General features: G+C 42.7%; 1 protein-coding gene and 1 long non-coding RNA gene across 3 annotated transcripts in view; one reads left to right on the plus strand and one right to left on the minus strand.

Annotated features, from left to right (window-relative positions):
* Positions 1-4,187: 4,187 nt before the first annotated feature.
* On the minus strand, positions 4,188-11,433 carry LOC307179993 (diphosphoinositol polyphosphate phosphohydrolase 3-beta). 2 transcript variants are annotated; one of them, XR_013825634.1, is made up of 3 exons: positions 10,212-11,433; positions 7,782-7,860; positions 4,188-6,018 (listed from the first exon to the last, which is right to left on the minus strand). XR_013825634.1 is itself a non-coding variant. In XM_079909895.1 (2 exons), coding segments are annotated over exons 1-2 (495 nt in total). In that variant the 5' UTR covers positions 10,706-11,432; the 3' UTR covers positions 4,192-6,017. The 2 variants fall into 2 exon arrangements, 1 of the variants encoding a protein (XP_079766021.1); XM_079909895.1 differs by lacking the exon at positions 7,782-7,860 and having other exon boundaries at positions 4,192-6,018; positions 10,212-11,432.
* Positions 11,434-14,066: 2,633 nt separating this feature from the next.
* LOC307179994 overlaps positions 14,067-18,642 on the plus strand; it is a 43,825-nt gene continuing 39,249 nt past the window's right edge. Inside the window, exon 1 of the long non-coding RNA XR_013825635.1 lies at positions 14,067-14,342. This is a non-coding gene — a long non-coding RNA (uncharacterized lncRNA). The remainder of the gene's footprint in view (positions 14,343-18,642) is intronic.

Raw genomic sequence — 18,642 nt, forward strand, 5'->3', positions numbered from 1 at the left:
CATTGGTTATTTAGGAATGTATTGTTTAATATACACATATTTGTTAGTTTCCCATATACCTCTCTCTTGTTGATTTCTAATTTAATTCCATTTTGGTTAGAGAACATAATTTGTATGATTTCAATCCTTTAAATCTTTTGAGGCATGTTTATGGCCTAGCATACAGTCTTTTTTGGAGAAGGATCCATGTTCTTGAGTGGAATGTACATTTTGTTGTTTTTTGGTGGAGTAGTCATTAGATGTATATTAGTCTAGTCGTTTTATAGTGTTGTTCCCCTGTTGCTACTAGTATCCTGGAGCTACCAGGCCCCTCTTAATTGCTCACCATTAAGATCCCCATTGTTTTTTTCAAAAATGCCCTTAGGCATAAATATTTCCAGGTTCTTTTCCAAATAAATTCAGTCCCTTCAGGCAAAGCTGCTGTGCTTAGTTCTTACGGCCTGCTTCTGCACCCAGGGAGAAACTTCAGACAACTATACCTGAACTGGGGGTGGATATAGCAGGACACTTCTCCTGCAGTAACACCCCATTGGGCATTCAGGGGAGATAGTAACACCTGGTTATTTCAGCTTGCCTGTCTCCATGTAGAAACTTCACCCTATAAATGAACTTGGGCAGAGGAGATTGGGATCCTACTTTTACTGGCCTCTCATGCCTGAGGACAAGCCCTCATCCTATAATTGGGAGTTAGTCCTCTAGCCCAGGCTTGCCTGGAATAGTGCCTTGTCAACTGTGGTGGAATAAAAGACACTGGTGACCACCTCCTGGGATGAAAGTATAGCCCTAGACTAGGAACTGAGGGGATAGGGAGCCCTCGTCTTCTTGGGCACATCCATATCTGGAGTAAAGCTTGTCACATAGAGCTGTGGGAGATGGAACAGGTTATAGCTCAAATGCTAGATTCTATTTTTACAGAGATTTAGTAGATCTTTTTGAACAAATGTTTATCCATTTGCTGTATGCCCTTATGACAATTTCTAGGGACTTTAAACATGTGTGTGTGTGTGTGTGTGTGTGTGTGTGTGTGTGTGTGTGTGTGTGGTATGTGTGTCTGTATATACATATTTGTCACCAATTAAATGGTGTTTTACTGGAGAGTGGATCCACCAAGATCCTCACACAACTATTCTGGAAGTCCTGCACCCACCCTTAAATGTTGATATTCCTCAGGGAGATTTTCACTGTCCTCTCTGTACACCCTCTCCTGGATGACCTTGACCCACCTCTTCACCTATTATCCATCTACTGATGATTCCAGAATCTACACTTCCAGCTCATTCTTCTTTCCTAAGCTGCTTGACTATGTATCTCTGGCCTTTTGGACATGTACAAGTTAATGTCTCTTGGGCACCAGAAACTAACAGTTATAAAACTAATCTCATCTTCTCAGTCCTCTGTAACTAATGCTTTCCCTCTATTAGATTCCACCTAAGGGAATGGTACCATCAACTCAGTTGCTCTAGCCAGATATCTTTAAATATATCTATATCTACCTCTCTCTAATCTCCTACATCTAATTAATCAACTCATACCCCTTTAAACCCTACAAATTTCTAAAATGTGTTCATGCCTATAAATATACTCAATTACCCTAGTTAAGGTCAGCATCATTTCTTACCTGAACTACTACCACAGTCTTCTTTCCCTTTACAAATAGTTTTCCATTCTTCAGATAAATTGATGTCATGTCTCCTCTCCTCAAATCCCTGAACAAGTCACATCAGACCCTCTGTAATCTTTTTCTTACCCCATTGACTTCATCACTAGATCCTTTCTTCTTCTCTACATGCTCAAACTATGTTCCAGACATAATGAACAAGTTCCTGTTCCTAAAAGCATCATACTTTATCTGTCTTCTAGAACCTCACACCTGCTCTTCCCTCCTTCTGGAGGAATACCCTCCCACGACTTCTCCTGGCTAAGCTCTATTCACCCTTCAGGTGAAGGCACTTTCTCTGAGAATCTCTCATCCCCGCTAAACTAGGTTAGTTTACTATGTGCTGCCAGAGCCCACTGAATCCCTACTATCATAAAAACTGTACATTTTGCTGAGATTTGTTTTATCATCTGTATCCCCAGTACACTGAGAGCTCCAATTGTAAGGACTGAGGTACTAGATAAATGCAAATACTTTCCTATTTATATACCAGGTTAAAGATAGATGAAAGAACACAGCTTAAAGACTCAAAATTTTATTGATTGGGACATGATAGAGGGTCTTTCTTCATATATAACATATTAAGATTTAATTCAGGATTATGAAAAAAATGTAAATAGACTTGGACAGCAAGTGCTCTTGGGCAGCAAAGTATTGATATTCCTGGGATGGGTTTCCTTGCTCTAAACAGAATGCATCCAGGATTGGGTTAATTCCTAAAATGCCCACTAGGGATTGTGATGCCATCGCTGATACCACCTACTAAGAATGATTTTGCAGTCCATTTATCTTTTGTAACACCCAAGAAATGAGGTCTAAGTTTGAGTGCATAGACAAAAGGAAAAGAGAGAATTGATACCAACTCTGTTCCAAGTCCTCTATGCCCTCAGCACTGGCCCCAAAGAATTCTAAACTTCTAGAGGTCCTGCCTGCTTTTTCACACTGCTGTGTAGGATTACACAGGGGCAGGGTGTTAAGTCTTCTTGGACCATGGATGGACATTTTGGTTCCCTATGTTTACTATCCTGGGAAGAGGTGGAGCACTGAGTTCACTGTAAGATATTGTCAGCCCTGTTCTTCTTCATCTTAACGTGAATCATGATCTTTGGAGTAATAGGAGACTGAATTTCTATATCCAACCCATCACATTCTAGCCCTTTGATCCATTCCATTGATTTCAGGTAAATTTGAGACACTTTGAGTACTTTTTAGAGATTGAGTTGTGGGAGCAGCTTTCCCTTCTCCATGGTGAGGATGAGTTTATCCATGATTTGAAACTGCAAACTCTCAGGTTTTTGGTAGTGATGGGGAGTGGGGGATTGAGGGACTTTCCTAGGCCATTTGGAGTCAACCTGCATTAGGGAATTGGTCTAGCAATGGAACCTAGAAAAGATATGAACTGTGCAGTAGGTGTAAATTGTGTTCTTTGCCTCACATAATCTGGTAATCTTCAATAAAATCTCATCAAAAGTTACGGCCTTGTCTCTGGAGTACTGTAGGAAATTAGGGATGGATGAGGGCACATTCTGGGGTAAAAAGGTAGAAGGGTGAGAACGGGGTTCCATTTCCTGAGTCCAGAGTGGTGGTGTCCTTGTTTACCAGTTGAAAATCACTGTCCCCAGAAGAGCACATGAGGGTCAGAGGCTACAGACATGGTAGCTTGCTGAGGATTCAGAAAAGACAGAGGGAACTTTCTGGAAAACAAGGTAGTAGCAGGCCTACTTTTAGCCAATACATTGCAATGTGTGATTTAACAAAGGGGCACTCCCTCTGAATTGATACTTCCCCCTCCCCTGCCAGCCTCAGTGCTTGGTGAGTAGGAAGTTTGTGTGGGAATTAGAAGAAAAAACAAACCAAACCAAACCAAGCCTATTCTTCCCTACATCAGGACTTGGTAGAGAGCTTGATCTGGATTTGACACCCAAGTTTTGTGCCATGCTTGCCGCACTTGTGCAGGAAAGAAGTAGCACAAATTCCATGATGGCCCTGAGCATTAGCCTAAAAAACTGAGGAACAGCAAGGTGCCTGTGTGGTGCGTGCTTAACAAAAGGGGTCATGGATTTTGGGAAATATTCTGGAGGAAGGGGCTCACCTGTGCCATCTGTGTCTGGGTTACATATGTTTATATTTGAAAAGAAAAAAGGCTGGAATACACACACACACACACACACACACACACATATTTTTTGAACTTGGTTATTCTGTGTAGGGGGTCATGTGATTTTTGATTCATTTATTTTGGGGGGAATTTTACAAATTTTCTGAAATTAAGATGAATTAATTTTGTAATCAGGAAAACAATTCAATTTTTTTAAGGTAAATTGTAGAATGGGGAGTGGAACCTAAGCTTATGTCCACCACTGGGGTTCCAAACTTTCTGGTCATGTCTGACATACTGATGCGACTAAAAGTCTTTTTACATGTAGAACTGGGAGACCTCCAAGGAAAGAATTCACACTAAGGGAAGAGCAAGTCTGCCAACATGTCAGCTCGGGAACAAAACCTAGGTTTTTGGAGGGGAGGAGAGAGTCTGGCAACTGGGCTGTAGATTAATGTTCCAACCAAACTTCTCTACTTAAGTCTTAGGGATAGAGGGGGTCCTAAAAGTAAACTCTGAAGAATTTTTTTTCAATTTTTATTATGGAAAATTTCAAACATATACAAAAGTATAGAGAATAGAATAATAAACTCCCAAATATCCATCACGCAGCTTCAATAATGATCAATTTATCACCAATTTCAACTATATGCTCACTTACTCCACCCTCAGATTATTTTGAAGCAAGTATCAGTAGCATATCACTTCATGTGTCAAACTTACAGTACATTTCTCTAAAAGATAAGAATAAAAAAAAACATAACCACAGTACCATATCACACCTAAAAAACCCCAATATGTTGGGGAGGTGTGTTTTTATTTCAAATTCTGTAAAGGTTGGGGGAACAATTAATAAATAAATATATTTCACTGTTAACATGAGGAAGGGTGTAACACTCAAATGGAGCCCATTTTTTTCCTGATGTAATTGCTTTACAATGCAAAAGAAAGAAAACTACCATATTAAAGCCACTTTAGGGCCTGTGTAGGGAGCTGGGGAAGAGTGCTGACATCACAAACCCCATGGCAGAACTCCATAAAACTTCCTCTAAACACCTTTGTCATTTTCTTAAAGTTGATCTCCTGGAGGTAGCTGACCCAAGTCCTCTCTAAATCTTTCATTTTCGGTCCCCCCGCCAACAGAAGTTTTTTTTCCCCCCAATGCCTTTGCCAAGTGACAACAATTTAGTTGTCTTTCAGTCCTCTGCATTCTCACATGCAGAAACCAGGGGGGATGAGGAGCTAGCTGATGTATTGGAAAAGGGGAGGAAAACTGTGGCTAACTGAATCACTAAGAGATGCAAAAGAAACCTAGGCAAGCTAAGAGGCATGATTAACTTTGGAAACTGCCTATAGCAGTCTTTTTGCCTCTGGCATCAAATAATACAGTATACTGAATCTGAAAAATAAGAAAAACCATCTTTTCTTCAAAGAGATGTTAAGATTACATGGAAGAGGTGGTTAGGGCAGTGCAAAAACATTAAATTTGTTATTTGTATATCATTTTAAAATTTTATAAAAAGCACATTATCTTATGTTCATTGTATTTATTTTTATAGTTACTTTTATAGCAAGTGATATTTTTGAATAAAATTTTAAGCAAATTAACAACAGTACAAAAACACTGAAGTTGTTACATAAAGGACTGATTCTACAGAATGTTGCCTTAAGTGATGGGTAATCTTAAAACTGTGCTAGCCACTGTGCGGTATGCCTTAGAAATATGAGTAATAATTCTTGTCCTTGAATATCTTACAACTGCCTTGAAAAGTTTCTGAAACACCTGATACAGAAAAGCCACACACGTGGTGCCTGGACAGCATATACTCTACTAGCACCAGATTGGAAGGGGAACGTTTTGCCATGTAGTGATTATAAAATATGAGTTGAATCAAAGAACCTTCAGTGATGCCAACCATATTTCAAGTAGTGTCTAAGATGCAGAATATGCAAAGAGTAAGGAAGTGTGGTCCTTGCTCTCAAGGATATCATAGTCTAATGGAGAAGGCAGACATATCAAAAAAGCACAATAAAAGGCTACGGGTGCTGAATAAGAGTCTGTTCACATACAATAGTACAATCACCAGGGCAAGAGGAGTCAGTGGAATAGACAGGGAAGGAGTGTCCCAAGATGTAGGAGGAAAACCAGATGAGCTGTCTCCTTGGAAGCATGGAAGTGCTCACCTATACTTGCCAATTCCATTCATCAGTGGTTCACATCAATGACTCTTTCAAAGCAATCCTGGGTATCTTTGCTGTTCATCTGGAGAAACAAACCAACATACAATTAGCAGGCTCATACTAATTTAACAATTCTTCCAATTGATAAATTTACAAAAGGTTTATTATCTGTATCACTCACTTTGCATTTGGAAAGCCTTCACAGAATTATCTAATGCAGATGCAATGTGAGTCTGGATCAGCAGCTGAGGGAGTTACAGGTCAGTATATGTTACAAAACAAAGAAGTCAGGAAAGCAGTGATACCAGAAGTTTTGCAAAGGGGGAGTGGTCATCTAAGACATAAAAAAGTCCTAAATTCCATGTTCTGGACTCTAAGCTTATGGCAATTATTCAGGCTGGTTCCTATCCATCAAAAAGTTTGTTGTCTACTGGCCACACAGCCATGCAAATAGAGAAGTACAATAAATTGTGAGAACCATGACACACACAGAAGAGGGTACGTTGACCCAGGTGGTCAGAAAAGGCTTCTCGTAGAAGTTTATGAAGTAACTATTTTTATTATCTTCAATTTTATATTAAAAAACCCTGAGCATGAGATAGTTAGATAACTTGGCTGAAGTTACAGAATTAACAAAAACTGGAAGCAGTTTTCAACCCTAGGTCTGTTTGACTTCAAAGCCCAATGTAGTTTGATGTATCACATCAAACTCTCATAAAAATGTCAAGTTTTATTTCAGTCACCATAGTGACTTTTCCATTTCTCATAATGCTGTTTGCCCATAAAATCTGTTAAATACAGTGTAACAGTTTGTCAGGAGACAACTACCAGGAAAATACTGATGAAACTGTGGTAGTGCCTGGTGGCTTCCCCATATGGGACGCCTGGAAGTAAAAGCTCTGCCCCCCAAATATACATTATTTGTGTGTGTGTACATATACAGACACAATTTCTTGAAAAAAATTTATACTTTATAGACATAGCAATAATTATTTCTAGTGTTTCTATGTATCTACATTAATCTTTAATGTTTTCTCTCTATACATTAAAATAATAAAGTATTTGAGCAGCTGAAAATATATGCTGTTTATTAAACATGCAGAAAATAAATCTGATTCATTTCTGCAAACTTCAATTATCTATGGAGAGTACCCTTTCTCCGTTTTTACCAAGGGGAGGGCTGAAAAACCAAACAAACAACATATAAGTGACTTTTTAATACTCTTACAAGGAAAAAGAATCCCAACTGTACATCAATCTTTGGAGCACTGAGGTGGTAGAAATTTTCTGTATATGACCTCTGCTCACCTGTTTAGCCTGAAACACTTGGTCTTAAAGAGAAAAAACGAAATCTCCTTGGAGCTTTAAACTATTTTAGGCTAGGTTCCAGAGAATATTTCACAAAAACTACTTAAATGAACCTAACGGTCAATCCTTAAAAATAGCATGACAGGGCTTCCCTGGTGGCGCAGTGGTTGAGAGTCCGCCTGCCGATGCAGGGGACACAGGCTCTTGCCCCGGTCCGGGAAGATCCCACTTGCTGCGGAGCGGCTGGGCCCGTGAGCCATGGCCGCTGAGCCTGCGCGTCTGGTGCCTGTGCTCCACAACGGGAGAGGCCACAAGAGTGAGAGGCCCACGTACCGCAAAAAAAAAAAAAAAAATAGCATGATATATTCTAAATGTTTCTGGCAAAAAACAACGACAAAAAAAAAAAAACAACCAAAAAAACAAACCCACAACATATTTATAGGCTAAATTGTTTATAACGGGTTAATATGAATATTGTACATTTTTGCCTTTGTCAGATACTTAATTTAAGAACCAAATAAGATGATGCATTATTACCTCTAAGAATAACAAGTTATGGCTCCAAAGTATTTGTGACAGCATTTCAGGTGGAAGGGGTTTTTATCTGCAAAAATATCTGTAAAATAAGAACCCAGTATATCTGCTGTGTTAATGTTAATGTAGAATTTAAGAATCTTCTTGAATAACTAGGTTATTGGGGGAAAATATCTTTGGGTCTATTTGAGATTGAATGAATAGTAAAAGTCAGATTGTTTGGAATTAAAAATATGTACTCAAATATATATTCGATATATATCACTTTTGCAGAGAAAAACAGAAAAATACACAATAACCATAATTAATCAAATGATATAATACAGATAATAAAACTGTCATTGGTTTTAAAAACCCACTCATTTTTTAGTTTACTTTGATAGCCATTACTACCGAAAATGTTTTGTGAACTGAAACTTGTACATTGTTTATCTGTGCTTGAATGTGTAATACGATTTGTTTTCAAAAGAGTGGTACTGAATTTCTTTATAAAGTGGAACAGAACCCACTTTTTAGAAGCAATCATATAAGCATGTTACCAATTTGTAGAATTAAAATGCAACCAAATAGAGAAAAATATGAGTATTTTGAGGAACAAAATACATATAGCACACAAGGGGGCAGCACAAAAGAGTATCTGTTCTAAAATTCAATATAAAGTTCAAAAGCAGAACTTAAAAGATAGGAGGGGTAGTACTGATTAGGAAGAGGAATGCAATGGGCTTTTGAGTTACAGGTAATATTAATTTCTGGATCTGAACTCTGGTTACATGTATGTGCTCACTATATAAAGATTCATTAAGCTGTAAAGATTTGTCAACTGTTCTGTATGTATGCTGCACAACAGTAAGCTATGAATTAATTTAAGAAAGGTAACTTCCATTAAATCTTCAGCAGTAATTGTGTTTAAAAACAGGTTACTTTGAGGACTAACAAAATGTTTTAAACAACCATTATTTTCTACCTTATTTATTTACTAGAAGGATGTTTTAAAAATGCTTAAGCGTTATATAAGCAATGACCTTTCCGCCCTGATGTCCTCTTCAGAAAGTAGATTTTCCCACTACCTAACTCCCGACATGGCTAGAGGAATAAAGGTAGTTCCAGAAGACAGACCTATGCACCTTAGATAGGATCCCTGATTTCAAACAAGTACTGATGCAAATGTAAGAGCTTTTAATTTGGTAGCTTTTAAGTCTGTCATGTGACACAAAACCTTTATCCTAAATCTTCACGAGAGATTGTTCAGGCGTCCTGACAGTTTGAGGATTCTGTAGCAGCTGAATATCAAGAAGGCTAACTCACTGAACTGGGATGTAATTACCATATAATATTCCATTCTTTTGGCTACTGGTATTCCGACAAGTTTAAGTGGACTATCATGAATTCAAATATGTGAACTAACTTTCTTTCAAAGACTAGTTTATAATGAGAGAACCATGTTGTCCCAGGGCACTGAGAAAGGAGCAATGGCAGTTGAAAGTTGAGCACGCTAAATCACACTCAGAATACAGTTTTCATAGTATGTACATATCAGGATATGTACATAACAATACCTTCCCGAGAGGGTCTTTATTCTATAAAATAATATTTTGCTAAGCTACATTCAGGCTCAATGGAAAATGGCCATTTCAAGTAAGAAGTAAAAAACTACCAGTTGTGAAAATGTTCTGAAAATTGAATTATCAACATATGAATTAAGCAATTTCTGAAAAAGGCAAATTAGATCACATATCTGAAGATAAAATTATTGTTCAGTGTGGAAAGAGCACATGATGTGAAATTCCTTAAATAGTTCTTTGAAATTCAACACTGGTCCTTCAAACCAATCCCCATCACAGAAGGGCTTGCTGACAAGAGCTAATGCTGTGAATGAGAAAACAACTTAAGAGAAAAAATTAATGAAGTTGCCATACAACCAAGGTGATCAGATTTTAAAGGCCTTCACTACAAAAAACCCACAAGACTGGTACCAAAAGTGCACATACGCACACAGACACACGCAGACACATACGGACACACACACACGTGTGAACTGTAAAGAAAAAACAAAACCACAACACGTATACACGTGTACACACACACACACACACACACACCCGCCCCCCAAAGACTGGGTCAGCAGTTAAGGCACCTTTATAAAAAACAAACAAACAAACAAACAAACCAAAAAATCCCATGTGGCTTTGGCTTTCCGAAATGTGTTACAGTGCTACCAAGAAGCGATTCTGAAAGCATCTGAAAACGTGCAAAATGTCTGAAAACAGTGCCTGGCAACTGAGACAGTTTGCAAGCGTGATTCAGAGGTCTGCCAAGGAAACAAAAGAAGCCTCCCTCCTCCCGGTGAGACCTCACACGGCACCAGGGGCGCTCCGGGCACTATTTACTGTCAGGTAGGTGGAAAGCAAGAGTCTGTGCAGGAGCGGTACATACTAGGGATCGCTCTCTGGCGGGGACGGGGCCATGGAGTTTCCACTGGTTGGGGAACCGCCCAGCTTTAGTTTTTGCAGATATTCGGCATGCACGGGCTTGTGGCACTGGAGAACCTTGATCGCATCTTCGACTTTGAACCACTCTCGCTTCCTCCCAATGCTAACCGAATCTTCCCAATCCTCCAGAATCTCAGTGACAGTCAGTACATACACGTACGTTCTGTGCTTGCGATCTTGGTTCTGCTCGAAAATGCCCAGGAGCCGGCCCAACTTCCCCTTGACTCCCGCCTCTTCGTACACCTCGCGGACTGCAGCACCGCCCGGCTCCTCCTCGGGCTCCATGCCCCCGCCCGGCACGATCCAGCGGTCCGGGTACCGACTGCTACTCACTAACAGCACCTCGTCTTCGCGCTCGCTCCGGAAGCACAGGCACGCCGCCCGCTTCTTGAACCCCTCCGGGTCGTAGGTCCGCGTCTGGTTCGGCTTGCACTTCATCCTCGAGGCCGCTCGCCGCTGCTCGGGTCCCCGCTGCCGCCGCCACCGGGACGAGGGACTCCGAGGTGCTGCCGAGAGAAAGGGCCGCGGCGAGGGGCGGCGAGAGGCGGCGAGAGAGAGAAGCGCCTCAGCCCGCGAGCCCCGGGCGCTCGGGGAAGATGAGGCGGGGGCGGGGACGGAGGCGGGGGCGCGCGAGGTACGTCAGTCGGTCCGTCCCCCCGCGCGGCCGGGGGGTCCCGGGCGCAGACGCCTGAGTGGAGGAGGCGCCACCGCCCCCGCCCCCATCCCCGCCTCCGCCCCGGAGCCCGCCACTCTGCGCGGAGCCCACCCGCGTCTCCGGTGCGCGTCCGCGTCCCTCCCTCCTCAGCCGACGGGGCCGGGGTTGAGCGAGGTGAGGCGCATTCGCGGGCGCGTCCGCGTCCCCGGGCACGTGCGCGTTCCCGTCGGAGGGCGGGGGGCGGGGGTCTCGTGGCTCCCGCAGCGCGCGGCGCCTGGGGCGCACTGCGCAGGCGCCCCGCACCTCCGGGCTGGGAATCTGCAGCCCCCGGGGTGAAATGCACCGCCTTGTGACCTGGGCCAAGCTTGCTTCCACGTGTGCCTTCGAGCCAGACGTGGCTGTGGCGCGGCCGGACGTTTCTCCTCACCCTCCCCACCAGGTTGCAGGAAACACACACGCAATCGTTTTACACACAGGACGGACGGTCAAGTGCGTGTGGTCCTCGTCATCACCCATAAGGTAGAGTGCCGGCTTACTTACAGGAAGGCCCCGGTTTTGTCAAGACGATCCTCGGTATTCTTGACAAAACAGTACCTAATCTTTGCTGAGTCATATCATGCAGTTTTGTTTCTTCAGCAGGTTCTTCACCTTGCCAGGCATCTCGGCACAGCCCATAAGTGAACACCTTTCTTGAACCCCTATTGACATCTTACCCAACCTCTGGTCCTCGGTTTGCTCAGCAGTAAACTCCTCACCTACTTGGTTCAGACCTTTGCACTTTGGGTCATGTTCACCCAACAGCTGGAGAACCACCCAAAGCAGTGTTTTATTAAATCCCAGGAATCTCTCCCCTCCACACACTCCACCCTTGTCTCTCTTTCTCATTGAGAAGTACTGGTTGAGGCTTTGGGAAACATGCCTCTGGCAATCCCTTCATATTTTGCATGTTGATTTTTAGAAGCCTCCTGGCCAGGGACTCCAGCAAGGCCACTTGGTGCTCTCTCCCCTCTGTCTGGTCATCCTGTCCCCTTGGCCAAGAAGTGGCCCTCCCACAGCCCCAGATGTAACAGCCTAAAGCCTTCCCCCTCCTTCGTATTTTTTCTTATTGTTTCCCTGCTCTCACAGTAACCTGTGGAGAAGACCTCTGATATCCCCTCCCTTTTGCCTTATTGCAACTTAGGCATCTTTGTCTCTCTCTTACCCACAGACCGTCTGCTGGCATCAGGCAAGCAGGATCACAACACCTCACTTTTCCAGTGAAATAATCCATTCATCAAGGAGAAATTGAATCGGAAAGGTATGTGGAAAATGGTTACGAAACATACAGTCCGGTTTTTAAATAACAAGTTAGTTCAGCTTGCCAGTTCAGCTTGTTCCACGCCGTGTGTATCCAAATAGCTCATAAAATTGATTCTGTTCCTGGTGGCAAGACTACCCTCAATATCTAGAAGTATAATAAGACAAAAATATATGGGCATAATATAATAAAACTGTATGAAGAAAATGGTAAAATGGAGAAATGAAGAGAATGACCTCAACCAATAGCGATACTAGTGCTAATGACCATATTTTACCGATATATGGATGATCAAGGAACATTTGGAGGAAGGCAACATACCGTGATTAAAAACAAACTAGGAGGACTTCCCTGGTGGCCCAGTGGTTAAGACTCTGCGCTTCAATGCAGGGGGCACGGGTTGGATCCCTGGCTGGGGAACTGCCTCACGCCGCGAGGTGTGGACAAAACAAACAAACAAACAAAACACAACAAAAAAACCCCCAAAACACTAGGAAAATAGATTTCAGCACAGGCTGTATACCTCAGTGTGCCCATACTCACAAATAAATGATGTTAAACAACTAGAAACAAAATCCATTATAGTCAGGATCTAGGCAAATATACCAATTATCACCCATATTATTACATATCATTTTAGATTTTCTCTCCCGTGCAATGAGATTGTAAAGAGAAAAAAGCCTACCATTTTGATAAATAAGACAAAATTGTCATTCTTAGCAGATGGTAGGAATATATTCTTGGGAAACACCTAAGAAACGATGTAAAAATAAATTTCTTTAGGGCTTCCCTGGTGGCGCAGTGGTTGGGAATCCGCCTGCCGATGCAGGGGACACGGGTTCGTGACCCGGTCCGGGAGGATCCCACATGCCGCGGAGCGGCTGGGCCCGTGGGCCATGGCCGCTGAGACTGCGCGTCCGGAGCCTGTGCTCCGCAGCGGGAGGGGCCACAATGGTGAGAGGCCTGTGTACGGCAAAAATAAATAAATAAAAATAAATAAAAAATAAATTTCTTTAAATGGTAGACGTTAATAAACATTAACATTTAAAATCCCAAGAGCTTTCATGTATGCCAGCAATAACCTTGTAGAAAATATAATGTGGAAACGATGACATCACAGTAGCAATATCAACCACTACAAAGTAAACAAAATACCGAGGGATCCTAAAAAATATGGTTAGGGCATTGTAGTAGAAAATGATAAAACTTGTACTCAACTCTAAAAGATATTTGAATTAATCAAGAGGAACTTTAGCAAAGCTGGGAGATTGGACTGGTGTCTGCAGGGAGGTGTGGACCAAACAGGCCCCAGCCACATCACCAGTCTGCTTCACAGTTACCAGGTAGTATGTCCTTGTCTCACCAGAGGTGCCGTTTTATAGTCTGCTGCATCACTCCCACATCAGATTATGCCTATGCAATATGTCTGTGCTGGGGGTGGGGCATATTTATTGGAAGGGGGAGGAGAAGCAACATTATAATATGGAAGGAGGTAGAGACTGAATTCCTACTGGCAAAGTCATAACATGTTCCTGGATAAAGAGATCCACAGGTTGTAGGTTTAGTGCAATGCCAAGGAAGTTTCCAAATTAGTTTTTTTCCAAATTTCATAAAATAATTTTATTTTCCACCTGTTAAAACAATAGGGCAAGACAGTTTTAACTTTTTCTAAAGAAGAGTAGAAATCTTTTTTGGGAGACTAGCACTCTGCTGTCTGGTTTATCTATAGTTCATTGTTTCTCCACTGATGAACAGGGTTGTTTCATGAGCCACTGTGGTAGCAGACTGTTACAGCAACAGCTGTGATACGTGCATGCCTCCCACATTGTCCTTGGCCTTGGCACGGAGCTTGCTTTGTGCCATGGGACCATAGCAAGTGTGAAGCAAGCAGAGAATTGAAAAGTGCCTGTGCACTGGGGTTTGCCCTCTCTTGCTGCTCGTGAAACAAGATGACAACAATGTGAAGAAGCCTGGGCTAGGTGAATGATGAGAGATCCACAGTCCATGCATCGCCTTCACCCCACCTTACAGTGGATCCTTTGCCAGAAATGTAGGTGAGACCATCCTAGACCATACAGCCCGCAGCAGAGCCAGTTAGCCGATAGAGCACTGACCACGGATGCGTAAGTAAGCCCTCTGAGAAGAGCAGAAGGACCAGTCACCCGAGCCCAGCTGAAGTCGTTGGGCTGCAGAATTATGAGCAAAAGAATCAGTTGTTGTTTAAAGCCACTAAAATTTGGGGTGGTTTCTTATACATCAAGAGCTAGCTGACACCACCATTAACTGCCATCCATCAAAATCCAACCAAAAATAAAGAAAGTATGTTTGCCAGTAGAAATTCCACCTCTTCTTGAAGAGGTTGCCATTGAACTTTCCCTGGAGTCAGAAGGAGAGGGATGAAGTTAAGACATGTAATATTTGTACGTGTCAGTCTTTGTGCCAGACCCTGTGTTGAGCCCTGTATCCTGTTTAACTGACAGCCCATTAAATCCTAAGGAGACAGTTATTATTTCCGTTTCATAGAAGAGAAGGCTTAGAGTGGAGTTAGTATTTGAATTCAAGTCTTCATGTCTCTATAGCTGTGCTCTCACAAAGTCACCATGTCTTGTCAAAAGGATTCTTTTTATCAAGAGCTACGGTTTGTTGTGGCATTTAAAAAAATTTATTTTATTGAAGTGTAGTTGATTTACAACGTTGTATTCATTTCTACTGTATAGCAAAGTGATTCAGTTATACATATGTATACATTCTTTTTCATGTTCTTTTCCATTATGGTTTATCACAGGATATTGAGTATAGATCCCTGCGCTGTACAGTAGAACCTTGCTGTTTATCCATTCTATATATAATACTTTGCATCTGCTAATCCCAAACTCCCAATCCATCCCTCTCCCAGCCTCCTCCCCCTTGGCAACCACGAGGCTGCTCTCTATGTCTGTGAGTCCTTTTCTGTTTCGTAGATAAGTTCATTCGCGTCATATTTTAGATTTCACATATAAGTGATATCACATGGTATTTGCCTTTCTCTGTCTGACTTCCTTCACTTAGTATGATAATCTCTAGGCCCATCCATGTTGCGGCAAGTGGCATTATTTCATTCTCTTTTGTGGCTGAGTAGTGTTCCATTGTATATAGGAACCACATCATCTTTATCCATTCCTCTGTCGATGGACATTTAGGTTGTTTCCATGTCTTGGCTGTTGTGAAGAGTGCTGCAGTGAACACTGGGGTGCATGTATCTTTTCAAGTTATGTTTTTCTCCAGATATATGCCTGGGAGTGGGATTGCAGGATCATACGGCAACTCTGTTTTTAGTTTTTTTGAGGAACCTCCATACCGTTTTCCACAGTGGCTCCACCAGTTTACATTCTGTTGTGGCATTTTTGGATGACGTTCAGAGTTGACTTCTTAGGTAAGGTGTTCATTTGCTAAGGGTCACTGAGTTCAAAGGAAGCTATTTCCGCTCTGGATGTTCTTCTCCTGAGAAATATAGTGAAAAGCCCACCTGAGGGCCCATCTCACTCCCACCAATGAAGGATGTCACCTTGACACGTTACTTAACAACTTGACGTTCAATTTCCCCTGCAAGCATAAAATGGAATTAGTGTTACAGAGAAGAAGACGTTCTATTTTGTCATCATCCTGGGCATTGATTTTGATTTGTCGAGGGTCCGCTTTATGCATGTAATATTTATTTACCAGCAAAATTGAAAAATGAGTATCAAAATCTCCTTTCAACAGATTAAGAGACAGGCTGAGATGGGTTTAAGGAGGTGAGGCAGCAAGTGATGGAGCTGAGTCACACGCTGGTCTGCCTGACACCAAAGGTAATCTTCCCTTCACTATGACAGATTTCGCACGTGTTGAGAGTTGCTGAGATACACACACAGTGCATGTCATTCCTTGTGGCGCAGACTTCCTCCGCTCTCGTTTTTTTCTGCCTGGGAGATCTGGGCAGCCAGGAGAACACAGCTTCTATGTAATGTTCTAAAACTGAGAGGATCTGCTCTGAGCGCAACTAGTCTGGGATACATATTTCCACATGTTTTCTGATTTAGGAAAGAGCAGGCAGATTGGAAAGTGACAGCAACATTAGAAGCATGGTCCTGGGAAGTTGGGTGCCTTTCTTGGTGAGATGGGCATGGAACCTAGAGCTGCCTCTTTTGTGATTAATTTTAAGTGGAATGCAATTCTAAGAGGGAGGAGCTCTCCAGAACAGCTGTCACCGCAGAAGGAGAACGTTACAGACCTTCTGAGAGCCTTGTGGTCTTCACAGCTGCACCCAGCTTTCAGGAGAGTGACCACACATACCTGAGAGGATTTCTAGACGTACTAAAGGGAAGCAGAGTCGGGAAATGTGATTTTAGTAGTAGTCAGTGAGTGGGAAAAAAATGGGTGTTTTGTAAACCAAATGCCCTAGAACTTAAGTCTGGCTCTCTCAGTAGCTGTGCAGCCTTAAGCAAGTGAATATCTTGGACCTTGATAGTTCTCATCTGTAAAATGGGGATAGTAAAAGTACCTAACTCATTAACTTCAACCCTCCCCCAAAGGCTTTCCTGACCATGTGTACTCACCCACCCCTTACACTGCGATTAAATGACCCTCCTCCATTTTACCGGGCTCCCTTGACTTTAATTCTGTCATGGCTCTAATCAAGGATCGAGCGCTGTGATGATCTGTCTGCATGTTTGTGAGAAATTGAAAGGCTAGGGTCCAGCCTGATACATACCTGTTCCCCCTGAGTCAGCACAGTGACCTGAGCTCGGCATCCAGCAGGGATTCAAAATACATTGATTGACTGAAAGAGTGTGACAGAGCCTACATGGATCATAAAGGATGGTTCTCATTGTACCTAATAATTGTTTATTACAAATATAAAATGAAAGACGAGTGAAGAGAGGCAACTCCACACATAGCTTTTCACGTGTGTGAAAAGGGAGGCTTCATCATGTTCCTTGGATAATCTGTTTTTCCTTGAAACACAGCAAGGGCTTCAGGGTGGGGCTACAGTAGGTAGTTCAGTAGAAACTTCTCAAATACAAAGGGATTGGAACAAAAAAATACCTCCCCATTTTTTTTTCTTTGCTTAATGGATGAACCATGGGGATGAATACGGGACTTGTAAGTTTGTGATTTTGTGAGTAACGGCACACGTGTGCACAGTCACGGGCGTGAGCCCAACGGTCAATGGAGGTCAAGTCCAGGTGAGTGTTTCCACTCTCTCGCAAAGAGGCAGCACTCCTTGATTTCTCCTGCTTCTTTGATCACTCCCTCTGGTCCCCTGACTGCTGTATCCCTGCTCTTCACTGATACTGTCCTCTGTACAGACCTCTAATTCAGCAACTAAACCCTTCCTAGCGCTGTTCCGTTCATGGCTCAGAGTCAAATGCGAAACCCTCAGAAAGGTGTACGAGGCCCTACAAGATCTGGCCCCATTTCCTCTCTGACTTTACCCCACCAGCCTCGCTTCAGTCACTCAGGTCCAGGACTCTGCAGTTTCTGGATCTTGTCAGCCAGGCTCCCTCCTCAGGGTCTTTGCTCTAGCTCTTCCCTTTGCCCGGATGCTCCTCACCCACATCTGCCTGGCTGACTTCCTCATTTCCCTGGAGGCCTTGCTCAGTTCTCGCCTTCTCAGTGAGGGCTAAGCAGGCCACAGAACAGCATATTGCCAAGTGCACCCGTCTTTCCCACCCTCCACCCTATCCCTGATCCCCTTTGCCTTGGCCTAAATTGTCCTTTTGTTATAACACTTATCAACTAACAGACTCTGTTATTTACTTCTTTGTTATGTTTGTTGCTTATCTCTGTCCTCCCCCAGAGCTCCCAGCTGTGAGGTCCTTGGTCTTAGGGATCTTTGTCTCTTGCTCACTGGTCAATCTCCAGCAGCCCAGAACTTTGCTGAGCACACATTGTAGTCATGCAGAGGATATCTGTTGATGTAATGAGTGTGTCTGCCTCCCTTGGTACATTGTGATACCCTTGAGGGCAAGGGCCATGTTTCATTGGTCTTTGTCAGTCCATGATCCAGGACACTTTCTGATACAACTGGGAAGGCACTACGGAATATTCATTGAATTAATCAATCCGTTAATTAATTAATTTGTGAAAGCGATACTAACAGGGAAAACATTCTGTTTACAAACTGCAGTTATTCCAGTAGGTGCCATCTGTGTGAGCACCATGTCTGTATCAGCTGCCATGCAAACTCTGCTGGTCGGCGCGGCCAGATGTCTGACTCATTTTCCGTGGATCCCTCCTAGGCCAGCCCTGTGCTTACTACACAGCATGACTTAGGGTGGCGTTTCCAGACCTCAGGCCTTCGTCACCTAAATAGACTTTGCTTTATCTGCGCAGAACATGTACTAATTTACATAATATATTTTCTTCAAATAAAAGTGTATCTTTGAGAATAAAAGTAATCAT

This window comes from Stenella coeruleoalba, assembly GCF_951394435.1.
Source record: "Stenella coeruleoalba genome assembly, chromosome: X".
NCBI classification, from domain to species: Eukaryota; Metazoa; Chordata; class Mammalia; order Artiodactyla; family Delphinidae; genus Stenella; species Stenella coeruleoalba.

What these genes read in the sequence shown, in the direction of transcription:
- LOC307179993 (XM_079909895.1), bottom strand. Translation starts at nt 10,705, where the DNA reads ATGAAGTGCAAGCCGAACCAGACGCGGACCTACGACCCGGAGGGGTTC.